General features: G+C 39.9%; 1 protein-coding gene across 9 annotated transcripts in view; it reads right to left on the bottom strand.

Moving 5' to 3' along the window:
* Nucleotides 1–14,214, bottom strand: part of ESRP1 (epithelial splicing regulatory protein 1) — a 58,878-nt gene that overhangs the window by 29,470 nt on the left and 15,194 nt on the right. For 7 of the 9 annotated variants that reach the window (XM_081496967.1, XM_081496970.1, XM_081496972.1 and 4 more), the window contains exons 5-11: nt 9,370–9,468; nt 9,129–9,183; nt 7,771–7,881; nt 7,516–7,648; nt 7,363–7,405; nt 4,735–5,036; nt 1,660–1,878 (exon numbers count right to left, since the gene is read on the bottom strand). In XM_081496967.1, the coding sequence (XP_081353093.1) occupies nt 1,660–1,878; nt 4,735–5,036; nt 7,363–7,405; nt 7,516–7,648; nt 7,771–7,881; nt 9,129–9,183; nt 9,370–9,468 (962 nt within the window). The remainder of the gene's footprint in view (nt 1–1,659; nt 1,879–4,734; nt 5,037–7,362; nt 7,406–7,515; nt 7,649–7,770; nt 7,882–9,128; nt 9,184–9,369; nt 9,469–14,214) is intronic. The other 2 variants (XM_081496968.1, XM_081496975.1) reach the window with 1 other exon arrangement.

The following is a 14,214-nucleotide window of genomic DNA, read 5'->3' as shown; positions in this document are numbered from 1 at the left end:
AGTCTTATTTAGCATAGGCGTTTTATGGGAGAGAAAGAAAGATACAACTGGCTTATAAGACTCCTTTTTTTATTTTATGGGTTTCTTTAAAGTCTCTAAGGGACTAGTTATGGCAAATGATTACCATGCAAGTTACCATCAGAGTTACCATACCAGGGAAATTAAGGACACCAGGGAAACCCAGTCCAAGATGGAAAACTAACATCTTCGAGGCAGCTAAGAGCTTGTCCATCATCAAGGAAGCACTTCTCCCAGGTGCAATCACAGTAGGTCACAAGGGTCAATGAGAGGCAAATCTGTCCACGGTTGTTAATCAAAGAGTAATAATAGCCCCTAGATTACTAGAAATGGTGACTCAGAACCCAAACAATTCCCTGGTGATGCTGAATTGTGGGGAATTTGATTCAAAAGGACTCCCATCAGTGAAGCATGCCGAGAGGAGTCCTAGTCAGATAAAAAGTTACATAGCTCAAAAGTGATGTGAGAGAGAGCCCATGTTAGTGTGGAACATCAACCAGGGACTCAGTATCTTCTGGTTCCCTATACCCGCTGGCATGCATTTTCCAGTGAGACAGGATTATAGTTATGAATGTGACCCATCTTCACAAGATAATAGAAAGTGGGAAACCAGCAGTTTAGAAAAAGTGGGTATTTATAATACAAACCTATATTCAGACTATAATGCACAGAAAACATCTTTTCAAAAATTCATACAACTTGTCTTTTTAATAAACAGTTCCAAAATTTTAATTAGCATTACATGCTATATGGGTTTTTAGAGTTCTGTCCTGCTTATGATAACACAACAAACTGGCAAATTGCCCAGCAACTAATATAATTAATTTTATTTAAAAAGTAAGAGATACCAAGCCGAGGCCTATTTTTAATATGCTTAGAATATGTATTGCAAACTACCAGAATCTGGTTAGATTTTCACAGAGGATTCTCAACAACTATGGCGCTAATGGTAAAGACCAGCCTGCAAAGCAGGAGACATAAGAGGTTTGACCCCTGTTCGGGAAGATCCCCTGCAGGAGGGCATGGCAACTCGCTCCAGTATTCTTGACTGGAGAATCCCACGGACAGAGGAGCCTGGCGGGTTGAAGTCAGGTGGGTCGCAAAGAGTTGGACACGACTGAAATGACTTAGCATGCATGCAAATACACTAATACATTTGAATGTCTTTTATGATCACATACTGTTCCAAGTGGTATACATACAAGTTCTTTCTGAGTTTGCACTCAACTAAATGTGATTTGATAGCTACATGAAATAAGCCATTTCTAAACCATCTATGGATACAAAATACTTGGGAGTGCAGACATGCTCATTGCTTTTAAATGTTGTCTATGATTGTTTTCTCACTCCAACAGAATTCAGTAGTTGCAACAGTAAAATGCTGATAACGTCTTTTTCTCCGACCTGATGCTATCGATGACTTGGTGGATGTGTGTGATAATGGAATCAGAGCTGAATCTGAATTACTGTACCAACTCCAGCATTCTTTCGGGAGCTCATCTTAAAAGATCTCTTGCATTTGTAGTTAAATTTTTCCTGCAAAACTTACTATACAAATGGATGAACACTTGTTACTTGTTTACTGAAGAGTGTCTTTAATAAGCAGCAGCAAATCAGTTTTCCAGTAAGTGATTTTCTTACCTGGTGATTCAACACCATGTGAACCCCATGAGTTCGGATGTCGGTGGAAAACTCCCCCAGGAAGTCGAGGATATCCTCAATTGTGGCCGCATAGGGAAGACCTCGGAGGCGTATACAGTCTCTAACGTTTGTAGGGGGCACAAACTGCTGAGGTAGTACTGGAATAATGGGAGGGGTTGGCAGTGGAATGAGAGGAGCCGAGGAGAACCGATTCAGCACCTGTGCTCAAAGCAAAACAGAAGTGATTTAGAGCCTCGCTATTCCAATGCTGCCTGCAGGCCAGGGCTGGCGTCCCTGGGGAATGGCTAGAAATGCATCCTCTCAGCTCCTCCCTGACCCAGTCCGTATGAGTCTGCAGTTTAACAAGGTCCCTGGGTGATCAACCAGCATAATCAAGTTTGAGAAGCACTCATGGAGAAAGTCGTTCATGCTTTTCAGCGGGGAGAGCATGAACCCACTTTTATTAGAGGTATTCTGAGGTATATGCCGCACACAACACAATGAACTTAGATTAAGGACTTATTGACCTGGACAAATGCATCACTATCCGCTTTGCGAAAGTACTCTTCAAGTCTGTGGCTTTTCAGGACATATTGTTAAAATATGGACTTATGGACAACCTATTAGATTTCATTTCATTAAACAGTGCTTCTCTCAATATTATCTTCACATTCCACCTCCAAACCCAAGAAATATAAAGAAAACGACACAGTAAAGGAACCACAGGCCAAACAGTGACTCTCAATTACATTAAAATATGTCACATTTATAATGACATATAAAGCAGAATGCCTGGATAACATATACCTGAAAAGAAAAATCCACTAGTGGAAACAGAAATCAATTTCCATGTGAATTTGAGACAGTGGCAAAAAAGAGTATCCTATCTTTTAAACTCATGGAATTCAGCTCTCTTGAGAATGAATGAGAGGTCAGGTACATTTTGGAATGGAGAAAGAATTGCCCCCAGGCAGAACTCGCGTTATTAAGGTTGTTGTCTACTTTGTTGTAGTTTAGAGTATGCCTATTAGTTGATAATACGAAGAGGTCCTTGAGCAAATGCCATGTGTGGAATCCCCAGGATTTCTGAACCATTTACCACTGTAACCTTTATCAGCTCATGTGGTGGTGGATTATTCGCTGTCTGACTCTTGGGACCCCATGGACTGTAGCCTACCAGGCTCCTCTGCCCATGGGATTCTCCAGGCAAGAATACTGGAGTGGGTTGCCATTTCCTTCTCCAGGGGATCTTCCCAACCCAGGAATTGAACCCAGGTCTCCTGTATTGCAGGCAGATTCTTTACCGACTGAGCTATGAGGGAAGCCCAACTAGTTATCAGCTCATAACTAAAAATATAAGACAATCCATGAACTCCCCCCAAACTGCCCTAACTTCCTCACTCACAGCCTGTCCAATTGCTAGGTGAATAAGAGGTGACAACAATAAAAAGTAAACACAACACAGCCAAAGAGAAAGCAAGACTTTAAGAAAATATACAAACAATCCAGACACAGTACAAACATTAGAGGGAAGAAGATGAATAGAAAACAAATGTGGTTATAAACAAACTTGGGATAGGAAATGGTCTAGGACCTGCCAAATAGAAGGTGAGTAAAACGTTCCTGAGTTAAGTGATTATTAGTAACAAAGACAGTAGAAAGTCTAAGATGACTTCAGCCCTTATTAAATAAATTATTAGAGATGGGAGGCAGGAAAGAGCAAACTCCCCCCTACACTCAAAACCACCTGTGGCAGTCATAGAGACCGCATGTTCTACATCCAAGCCAATAAATAAACAGTAGCCAAGGCTCTGGGGTAATACATTTTAGGGCACGATTTCCATGAAACAGGTATTTTGAATTAAAGACCTAAAATAAAAATTTCATGCCCCCCTAGTTTGGATAAGATGTTTTAAGCCTTAAGCATCCTCAGCATATTTTAGAGATTCAGTATTTATGATACTAACTTTCAACAAGTACAGAATTGTTTATACTACATGTATGGTCATAGTTTAAGATTCAAGAGCACAAGTGCAACAGAACACAGAATAAATGTAGCATTTCTTTTACATTTATTTGAGGCATAAAAATCAATCTGATATTCTAGCAGGTGATGGTTCTATTTAACTTTGGAGAATTATTTTAAATCATTACAATGGGCTTTCCAGAAGCTAGACAAAATCATTTTAGGAACTCACTGAAATAACAGTAGAGTCATTGTCTGAAATGCTTGCAAAAAGGACCAAAGAAAATCACCAAAATGACTATATCCTACTATGAATCAAGTAGAGTAAGTTGAAGAGCCATGTGAAACAGTCTATATGATCGCAGGTGCAAAGCTAACTGACCCCTGAAGTGAAACGATCAGCTTGTAAGTCAAAAAGAACAGGTGAAAGACTTAAGAGCCTAGAGATGGTTTTATGCTTGAATCTTTGCATGTTTTCAGGAATTGACTGCCCCATCCGTGTCTCAAAAAGAGCGCTCAATTCTGAAAGGGATGAACAGCAGTAGGACAAAAGGACACTCGCACTCTCCCAGCAGAATGAAACTGATCAAGTCTTTTGGGAAATAAATTTGGCAAGATATTAAAACCTTATATCCCTATATCCAGTTCTAAAGAAATCAATCAGAAACTGACAGTTTTTTTTAGCATGTTTACCTAGAAATTTCTAATGATAGAAAAAAAAAATCCTGGCACAATAGACTTTCTAAATGAATTATATGCTGCTGTTAGACATAGAATTAAAGGTTGAATTTTTTTCTGTGTGTATATTAAGATAATAGTGGCTCTCATTTAGTTACAGAATAAGATTTTTTTCACATGCTTATATTTCTATAATATCCAAATTTTATTTCCAAGTTTTATTTTAGCACACTGAATAATGTAGGATCAGAAATAACGAATAGGAACTATATTCAATATCTTGTAATAACTTATAATGGAAAAAATCTGAAAAAGAATATATATATAACTGAATTGCTTTGCTATATACCTAAAACATTGCAAATGAACTATATTTCAATTAAAAAATAAATTAAACAAAAAAAGGATATTAATAATGCAAAGCCACCAACCTGCTGAACTTCAGCTGCTGTGCTCCTGAAGAGTTCAATGTATCTTTTACCCAACAAGTCTTTATGCTTCCTCAGTGCATTCTGCGCGTACTCCTCGCAAGCAAAGAGGACAAAAGCATCCCCTGTGGGCCTACCATCCGGATAGGTAACAAAGAGGATGCCTTCCTTCCCCCCAGTGATGGGGCAATGCTGTCCAAAGAAGGCCACCACTTCATCAGCCGTGGCCGTGAAGGGGAGCCCCCGCATGCGGACAATGACTTGGTTTTCCTTGGAGAGAAACTGGGCCACCTCATTGGATGTACCTAGGAACACAAACAGCAAGAAGCACAGGGAGAAACGGTTAAGACATCAACTTCACCAAAATTAAAATGGTGAAATCTTTGGCGATGTCCTGAATTTATAATTAAGACCTGCACTACCAAAAGAATTCATAGTAACATCCCAGGAATCAGAACTCTCTTCCAATTAATTTGAAACTTTCCCCTCTACCCTTTTCATAAAATACCTCTCTTAATTTAAGAAAGTAGCCATACAGTTAAATCATGGACCAACAATCATATCCTTGAAGGAGAAGTTAACTAGTCATGGCGGTTAAGGGCACAGACCCTGAAGTTAGAATGCCGGGGTGCAACTGTCGGTTTATCATTTTCCAGGCTGTGACCTCAGTCAAGTTTAATCTCCGTACCTCAGTTTGCTCATCTGTAAAATGGGAGTAAAATTACCTACCTCATAAATTATGAGAATAAGTGATTACATACAAAGCACTTAGTGATTTTTGTTATTATTTTCCTAATTACTTTTTATTAGGAAAGGTCCAAACATACTCAAGTAGAGAGGATAATGAACACATTTGGCAGCTAGTTTCAACATTTATCAATACTCTGCTGAACATGAAGCATTTTGTACAGTGCTGCCTTGTAGCAAATATTCACTCAGTCAACTTTGCCACCTGTGATGTACAATGTTATCTACCATGGAACCTCAGGACCATAGCACTTCCAAATATACTTTATCCCCAATGAATATCAAACATTGGAAACCCTATTAAACTTGAAGTTTTTAATTTGGAAGCCTTGGTTTATTTCAAGAAATAAGTGCAAGAAATATACCAGCAAATTATACTAACAGAATGTTGTTACTACAAGTTTTACAATTGTAAAGATTTTTTATCAGGGATAAATAATAAAATGATAATGAAGGAGTATACAAGTTCTCTGTATTTAAGTGAAAGCCACCTTAACATATTTCGGTAATATGTGTCAAAAACCGCTTAAGATGTCCATATTCTTTGATCTAGTTACCCCGTTTTTAGGAATTTATCCTAATGAGTGGCACATACAGAGATACCAAAATATTCACTGCAACATACTTATCGGAGTAGGCAATGGTACCCCACTCCAGTACTCTTGCCTGGAAAATCCCATGGACGGAGGAGCCTGGTAGACTGCAGTCCATGGGGTCGCCAAGAGTCGGACAAGAATAAGCGATTTTTCCCTTTTCACTTTCATGCATTGGAGAAGAAAATGGCAACCCTTTCCAGTGTTCTTGCCTGCAGAATCCCAGGGATGGGGGAGCCTGGTGGGCTGCCGTCTATGGGGTCGCACAGAGTCAGACACGACTGAAGCGACGCAGCAGCAGCAGCAGCAGGAACATACTTATAGAGTGAAAAGCTGGGCAATTAGAGCTTGTTTCCAATATGATTGTTTTTATAAAAAATTATGGTAAATATAATTGCATGTGTGTGCTAAGTTGTGTCCAACTCTTAGCGACCCCATGGACTGTAGCCCACCAGGCTCCTCTGTCCATGAGATTTTCCAGGCAAGAACACTGGAGTCAGTTGCCATTTCTTTCTCCAGGGGATCTTCCTGATCCAGGGATCAACCCATCATCTCGTGCCTCTCCTTATTGGCAGGTGGATTCTTTACCACTAGCGCCACCTGGGAAGCCCGGCAATGAGCACTGAGGAAAATTGAGATATTTAAGAAGATATTTGTAGTATACTAAAAGGAGAAAGGAAATTAAAGCCATACGAGCAAAGAAAAACATCTGTTGGACAAACCACAGTTGACACTCTTTATGTATGTTATTTTTAGGTTTTAAAGTTACAAATCACTCCAGAATTAGATAAAGACTTCCTATTCCTACTTTTTTTGACCATGTTACTTCAAACATCACATATTCTAAAATACTAGAAGCCAGAAAGCTACCATGTTCCTGGCCACTGATGAGTTATAGAAGTTGAGAGAAAAGTCAGAAGCAGATATGCAACAATTCCAGGTATTCGGGTATGGCCGTTATGGCTGTTTGAAAGTTTTCAGACTATTTAATTTTTTTCATGAACTACTCTTTCCCTTTGTATTTGACTTTACATGATCCCTTGGCCTTTGTATAGAAGAATTTTTAATTGCTATTTAACTACAGTTGGTTGACTTAAGCCTTAGGACAAGTGTTACACAGTACACTACCTGATACCACTGGGTATTTCTTCCTCCTATCAAAAGAATAAAAGTCAACTCCTGTGTTTCACTGGGAGCAAAAAACATTCATGATTGTATTTATCTGCCTTTGGTATATAAGTAAAATTTTAGATCCTTCTCAATATAGCCACATTCTATGAAAGGTACTCACCACCAGCAATTTTAAGAAAATCTTCACCTGTTGCTTTGTAAACCTAAGAAAAGACAAAGGGGAATTAAATGCTGTTTCTGAGCCTTCCGATGTGCACACTCATTCAAGACGCCAGGGTTGTCAGGACGTCACCGTCAGGCTGTGAGGACTCACCTCAATGTACCGGGCCCCCATGTGATGCTTGTGTCTCTGCAGAGCTAGGTCTCTGTGCTCCTCACTCACAAACCTAACCAGGGCTTCTCCGTTCCTCCGACCCTGGGCATTCAGACAAAGTGCTGCACCTCCCCTTTGAAAAATAACCGAACAGAAAACAATAGGGGAGAAAAACAACAGTGAGGAGAAAAATGACACAACATCTGTTTATCCCCTTGGGACTGTTAAGTCTAATAGAGATTAAGGAAAACCAACTTGGCAATATTGAGTCCTTTGAAGAATCTTGCGATATCTTGATCCGAAGACTGCCATGGTAAACCTCGTGCCCTGACTACTGTGTTGTCATCAATAAGCTCCATCTTGCTGCTGTGGATCAAGAAAAACTTCGGCTTACATGATGAATGCTAGGCAGTCTGACCTATTACTCCCTCCTGAGACAACTGGCCTATTTGCACTTGAGCTAGTCTTCATTTGGAGTTCAGACAGACTTGTCATACTGCCCAGTGTACTTCCTAACTTCAAAAATTCTCTGGGTATATAGTTTCAAGTATTCTTTAGGTGGGTAACTATACAAAGGCAACTGCCTATGCAAGTTCAGCACAGCTTGCTCACCCAGCAAACCACCTATCAACTAAGTTGCTGCTTCCTTGTTCTCACAAGAACTCGAGATCAATTCATAGAAAGAAAAATCCTCCCAACACCCTGATGGCCTGTAAGTTCCTAGAGGTGAGAAGGGTAGGTTTAAACTCACTCTCTGATCTGGCCAGTACACCAGTGGGGTTTAGATCCAGCTTGACCGCAAAAACTTAAGATTCCCATAAAGCTGGTAATTAACCCACATCAGTAATGCATGCACGTGGTCAGAAGTCTGCCACTAAAATATCTCCCCTATCAAACAGGGAGGCATCACAGAGTGTTTATGGAAATGCTTGGGAGTTCCCACACCTTAATGAGTCATTTGTAAATCACCTATTCTGTATTTTGACATCTTTTGATGTTCTATTCCTCCCATATTTTTATTTTCAGTACTCTGAGGACATTTTCTTAATGAGTCACTTTTCCCACAACTAAATAGGCCTCGGTGTCTCTCTAATGGGCAAAGATGTCAGAAGCTTCTGTTCACTTCAGGCACCAAGTAATCTCATGCAAGCCACTGCAGTGATGTACAAACAGGTCTACCTGTGATCACAGAGATACCACCATTTCACACTTCTCCCCAGTTATTTCCTGTGCTTTCAAATAGGAGCTGATAGAACATACTTAAACTTATCTCAGTAAAAACTTTGTGAACTCTTTTAAGCCTTATGACTTTTCCCCCTTGGAAATTTTCCAGCGAGGATGGACAGTTCAGAGAGGCTAAAATCAAAATCACAGGTAGGAACACAAGATGTCCCTAAGGTCATAGTGACTAAGGATACAAATATTTCATTAAATGTTAATCCCAACATCCAATCTCACTTTAAATCACAATCTCCTTCAATGAATGACGTAATAGTAGAAAACGGATAGCCAAAAGGGTCAGTAAAGTCACTAAAATACAAGGGGAGTTAAATACCACAATATGAATAAAAACACACTAAAGGACTCAAATGGAGTAGTATGCAAGTACTTACCAAGTGCCACTTTCAAATTTGTAATTTACTCTCTCTGGATCTGAAAACCTGTGATCTAAAATGAGAACATACAAGTCATCCTTTTAGCTGGAGAGAAAGCTGTGAGTGAGTGTGTGTGGGTGGGTGGGTGGGTGGGTGGGTGGGTGGGAATGGTGGGGCAGAACGGGACTCAGAAGCATAGGTGACGGAAAGTGGGTGGGATCAGGTTCTAGGTCCCCATTGTTAGAACACCAATACTTACTATAAGGGTCTGAAATCATCGCTAAGATTATATTTCCCATATCTTCAACTTGAGATGCTCCATACCGGGAGGCTGAACTATTCTTCTCAAAATTTAAACCTGGGCAATTAAGTTAAGGAAATATTTTGGGGAGGTAAAATGAGCTTGCTTTTAAACCCAAATTAAACTGTCATGGAGCCAAGAAGAAGTCAAGTAAAATGCATCTAGATTGAAAATTCTTTAAAATCTCAGAATAGTTGCTTCCCATCAGTCTGGACTTCACCCTCAGTTCCTGAAGTATCCACTTGCCCCTTTGGACTAAGATGGCCAAATCAATCCTATCCTGAGGAATAATACCAGGAATAAAATGTTTATTGAGGGGGAGCGAATGCATGAATAATGAGCACTTTACTGTCAAACCATGAAGTATACAGTGAAATTAACAGAATCCCTTCCTTACCTTTACAGCACTTGCAGGCAACGACCATGCTGACCTAAAGATATAGTTACATCTACCAAAATCACAAGGTATTAAATGGCTTTAAGCCTAATGTTCAAAAACTTTTCAGATTACTGATAACATTGTATCTCTGATACTATTTTTATCCTGAATTCCTTTTTACAAGATTTTTGGAGTCCCATAACACAGCTACCTTGGATGGCAACAAATGCTTGTCTTTTCAGAGTAGATCTGTAGAAACAACTCAAGTACTCAGGGCCAACAGTGACCAATGTGACTTCTGATCAAGTGAGTACACTGTCTGGATAAGCCAGGAAACATGGCTTTTAAGAAATGCATGGCTCAAGTTGTGTTGAGAGTGCAACCAAAAGAGGTTTCTGCCAGGTTTTATGAATTTGCAGTCTAAAGCATGTGACTTTGTCAAAATAGTTACCTTAGAAAGCCGACAGTTATTAAAATGGTTCATTTCTTTATTTTCAAGCTTCAGTGCTACAGTCACTTTGTCATGAATTCACTGTTATAAGTTTTATAGTGTAGTACAATGCACATAACAAATAATACTATAGGACTATCTTTTCTCGAGTTTAAAATGAAAACAGCCATCTGAGTGGTGGTTGTTAAAATGTTTGCCTCATTTTATAAAAATGTTTTCTGACTGGTATTTTGTAATATGGGTAAAAAATGAAGACAAATATTAATAAAAAGTAGTTAACATTTAACTGCAAATAAAGAGGATACAACGTAAAAACAACTCAGAGACCTCTTTGCACCAAGAATTATAGCCAGTCTTCTGAATAATATTCTTTTCTAGTCTCAATTCAAAATCTCTATTTCATACCCATCAGCTTCCTCCTTCCCTTCTCTAATAGACATTGCATTGCTTTCCCCCACGCTAGGCAAATTCATTTTTCTGTTGTCTCTCAACCAGTTACATTTCTCTGTAGTTAAATACACTACATGTAGAAAGGCAGCCATGTGTTCCTTGGCAAATTACTTAACCCCACTAAACTTCATGCTATTTGTAAAGCCAAAGCTGTGATCATCTTTACCTTCCTGGACTTTTGTGAAGATTAAATGAGATAAAACAAGCTGAGGACACAAAGCAGGCATTTAATACTTGAAGCTCCCCGCTTTTAGGTGACTGACTTTCATAACCCACGATAAGGACACTTTAAGAGGGTCACATTTATGACTAAAAAAAAATCTGAGCTCACCAGATGCCTATTTGTATACTCATAGGATAATCATCAAGCTAAAATGGTGGATAATTTCTGCATTCCCCCTGTAGCCTCACCCTTTACATTAATCACCGAGTGATGAAATAAATGTGCTGCCCACTGAGGGATTAGAAAATCAATCCCAGGAGATGTTCAAGCAACCGAGTAATGACCGCTGACCGGGGTCATTAAAATGATTGTCCTTGGTCAATCTATGACAAAGGAGGCAAGACTACAAGATGTTGGAAACAGTCTGTTCAACAGATGGCGCTAGAAAAACTGGACAACTACTTGTAAAAAAAAAAATGAAATTAGATCATTCTTTAACAACATACACAAAAAGAAGCCCAAAATGGATTAACGACCTAAATGTAAGACCAGACATAATAAAACTCTTAGAGGAAAACACTGGCAGAACACTTTCTGACATAAACTGCAGCAGTATCTTTTTTCGACCCATCTATCACAATAATGGAAATAAAAACAAAAGTAAACAAATGGGACCTACTTTAACTCAAAAGCTTTTGCACAGCAAAGGAAACAACAAAACGAAAAGACAACCCACAGACTGGGAGAAAATATTTGCAAATGATACGACTGTCAACAGATTAGTTTCCAAAATTTACAAACAGCTCATGATGCTTAACAGCATCAAAACAAACAAGTCAACCAACAGATGGGCAGATGACCTAAATAGACATTTCACCAAAGGAGACATACAGATGGCCAAGAGGCACATGAAAAGATGTTCAACATCACTAACGATTAGAGAAATGTGAATCAAAACTACAAAACTACAATCAGCTATCACCTCACACCAGGCAGAATGGGTATCATCAAAAAAATCCAGAAACAATAAATGCTGGAGACGGTGTGGAGAGAAGAACCCTCCTACACTCTTGGTGGGAATGTACACTGATACAGCCACTACGGAGAACAGTAGGGAGATTCCTTAAAAAACTAAGAGACAGTGCTACCACATGACCCTGCAATCCCACTCCTGGGCATATATTTGTGCTTATGCGGACTCAGTCTGACTCTGTGTGACCCTATGGACTGTAGCCCTCCCCGGCTCTTCTGTCCATGGGATTCTCCAGGCGAGAATACTGGAGTGGGTTGCCATGCCCTCCTCCAGGGGATCTCCCTGACCCAGGGATCAACCCCGAGTCTGTCTCCCGCACTGGCAGGCGGGTTCTTCACCACTAGCGCCACCTGGGAAGCCCTAAAACTGAACATGCTTGCATGTGCTCAGTTAAGCACTGAGCATGTATATTCGAAGAAAAACTTGATCGGAAAGGATATATGCACCCCAACGTTCACTGCAGCAGTGCTTACAACAGCAACTGACAGCATGGACGCAGCCTAAATGCCCCTTACCAGAGGAATGGATAAAGAAGATGTGGTACATGTAGACAATGGAATATTACTCAGCCATTAAAAAGAATGAAATAATGCCATTTGCAGCAACATGGATGGGCCGAGACTGTCATACTGAATGAAGTCAGTCAGAGAAGAAGAAATACTGTATGACATCCCTTATATATAGAATCTAAAAAGAAACGATACAAACAAACTTATAAAACAAAGACTCACAGACTTAGAGAATGAACTTATAGTTGCCTGGACATACTACTATATTTAAAATGGATAACCAACAAGGACCTACTGTATAGTATAGGGAACTCTGCTGCATGTTATGTGGAAGCCTGGATGGGAGGGTAGTTTGGGGAAGAACGGATCCATGTATATGTATGGCTGAGTCCCTTCCCTGTTACCGGGAACTATCACAACATTGTCTGTCTATGCCCCAATACAAAATAAGAAGCTTTTAAAAAAATGATTATCATTGGAAGACTGTACTGTGTTTATTAATTCAGGGCCACTTTCAAAGAATGTAATGACAGGACAGAAAAACTGGAGCCAAAGGATGAAGATGCTTTAGGAAGACAACTGCCCTAAGTTTTCTGGGGAGATGGGAGGGACTTTAAGGGCCTTTACAGAACTAAGAGCTGTGACTAGCCATAATGTATCATGTAAACTACGCCACCAGTTGTCTGGAACCCAGCAATTCTAGTAACACTTTCACTCTTGTAAGGGCCTACAATGAAGTAAAGAGAAGGATATCCAAGAAACAGAGACCAATGCCATCCATCATAAAGGCAGGGTTTCTCAACCTCAGCATTAGTGGCATGTAGGGCAGATAAATCTTTGTTGGGAGTGCGGGTGGTGTCTTGTGTACTACAGGATATTTAGTACCATGCTAACCTCTACCTACTCCCAGTTTTAACAATTAAAAATTGTCCCCCCCTCACAAAAAAAAAGTCTCCAGATTTTTGCCAAGTGTCCCCAAGTGGGCAAAATCTACCCCAGGTTGAGAAACATCATTAAAAGCTAACAGCTCCAAAGAGTGGCAACTTAACCCCTTACTACTGATTCAGAGAAAAGTTTTATATGCAGGAGATCATTACTGGACAGAAAGTTTGAAGATTATCTGACCAAGGAAACACTGCGTTAACACATTTTAATGCTGTGGCGAAACCCCGATCAGCAGAGACACACAGACACACACCCTGTACCCTAAGGAACATGGATAAAAACACAGCAAAAGGCAATCCTTGACCCTCACTCAATTTTTGGGCAGCCCAGAGAAAAGTATGGCTTTCCCGTTTTTAAAAGGATTGTAAAGAAGAGAAGAGACTGTACGTGGCCTGCAAAATCTAAAACATTGATTCGCTAGCCCTTTAGTGAATAGGATTGCTAACTTCTTCTGATTTGGAAGAATAAAATTGCCAAAAATAGAGAATGCTGCAGAAACATTTGCCACATCGTAACTTTCTACGCCAAAACAGAATCTTGGGGGGAAATTAAACTTTGAAGAAACTGGATGGGGAGAGTATGCTCCATTCAAACCAGTTTCCTCTCTTCTCTAAATGACAAGAGGCATAAGCCTTCTCGCCTTTGCTCAGGCAACTCCCCTATAAAATCCTCTTATCTTCATAATCCCTTAACCAAATTAGACCATGGGTCACTCCCACTCAGCACCAAAGCCTTCCCTAACTGCACACAGCCATCAATCTGAGTCGACCAGATACTATTTCCACACAATATTAATATGACCCTCGTCAACTCTACTTTCCATTTCCTGAGCACAGGTTCCCTTTCCTCTGATTTCTTTCCATCTACCACAGC

The sequence above is a fragment of the Giraffa tippelskirchi genome, chromosome 6 (genome assembly GCF_054371585.1).
Source record: "Giraffa tippelskirchi isolate mGirTip1 chromosome 6, T2T-mGirTip1v1.2.pri, whole genome shotgun sequence".
NCBI lineage: Eukaryota > Metazoa > Chordata > Mammalia > Artiodactyla > Giraffidae > Giraffa > Giraffa tippelskirchi.
The sequence above is the reverse complement of the archived record's forward strand: the minus strand, read 5'-3'. Positions and strand labels throughout refer to the sequence as shown.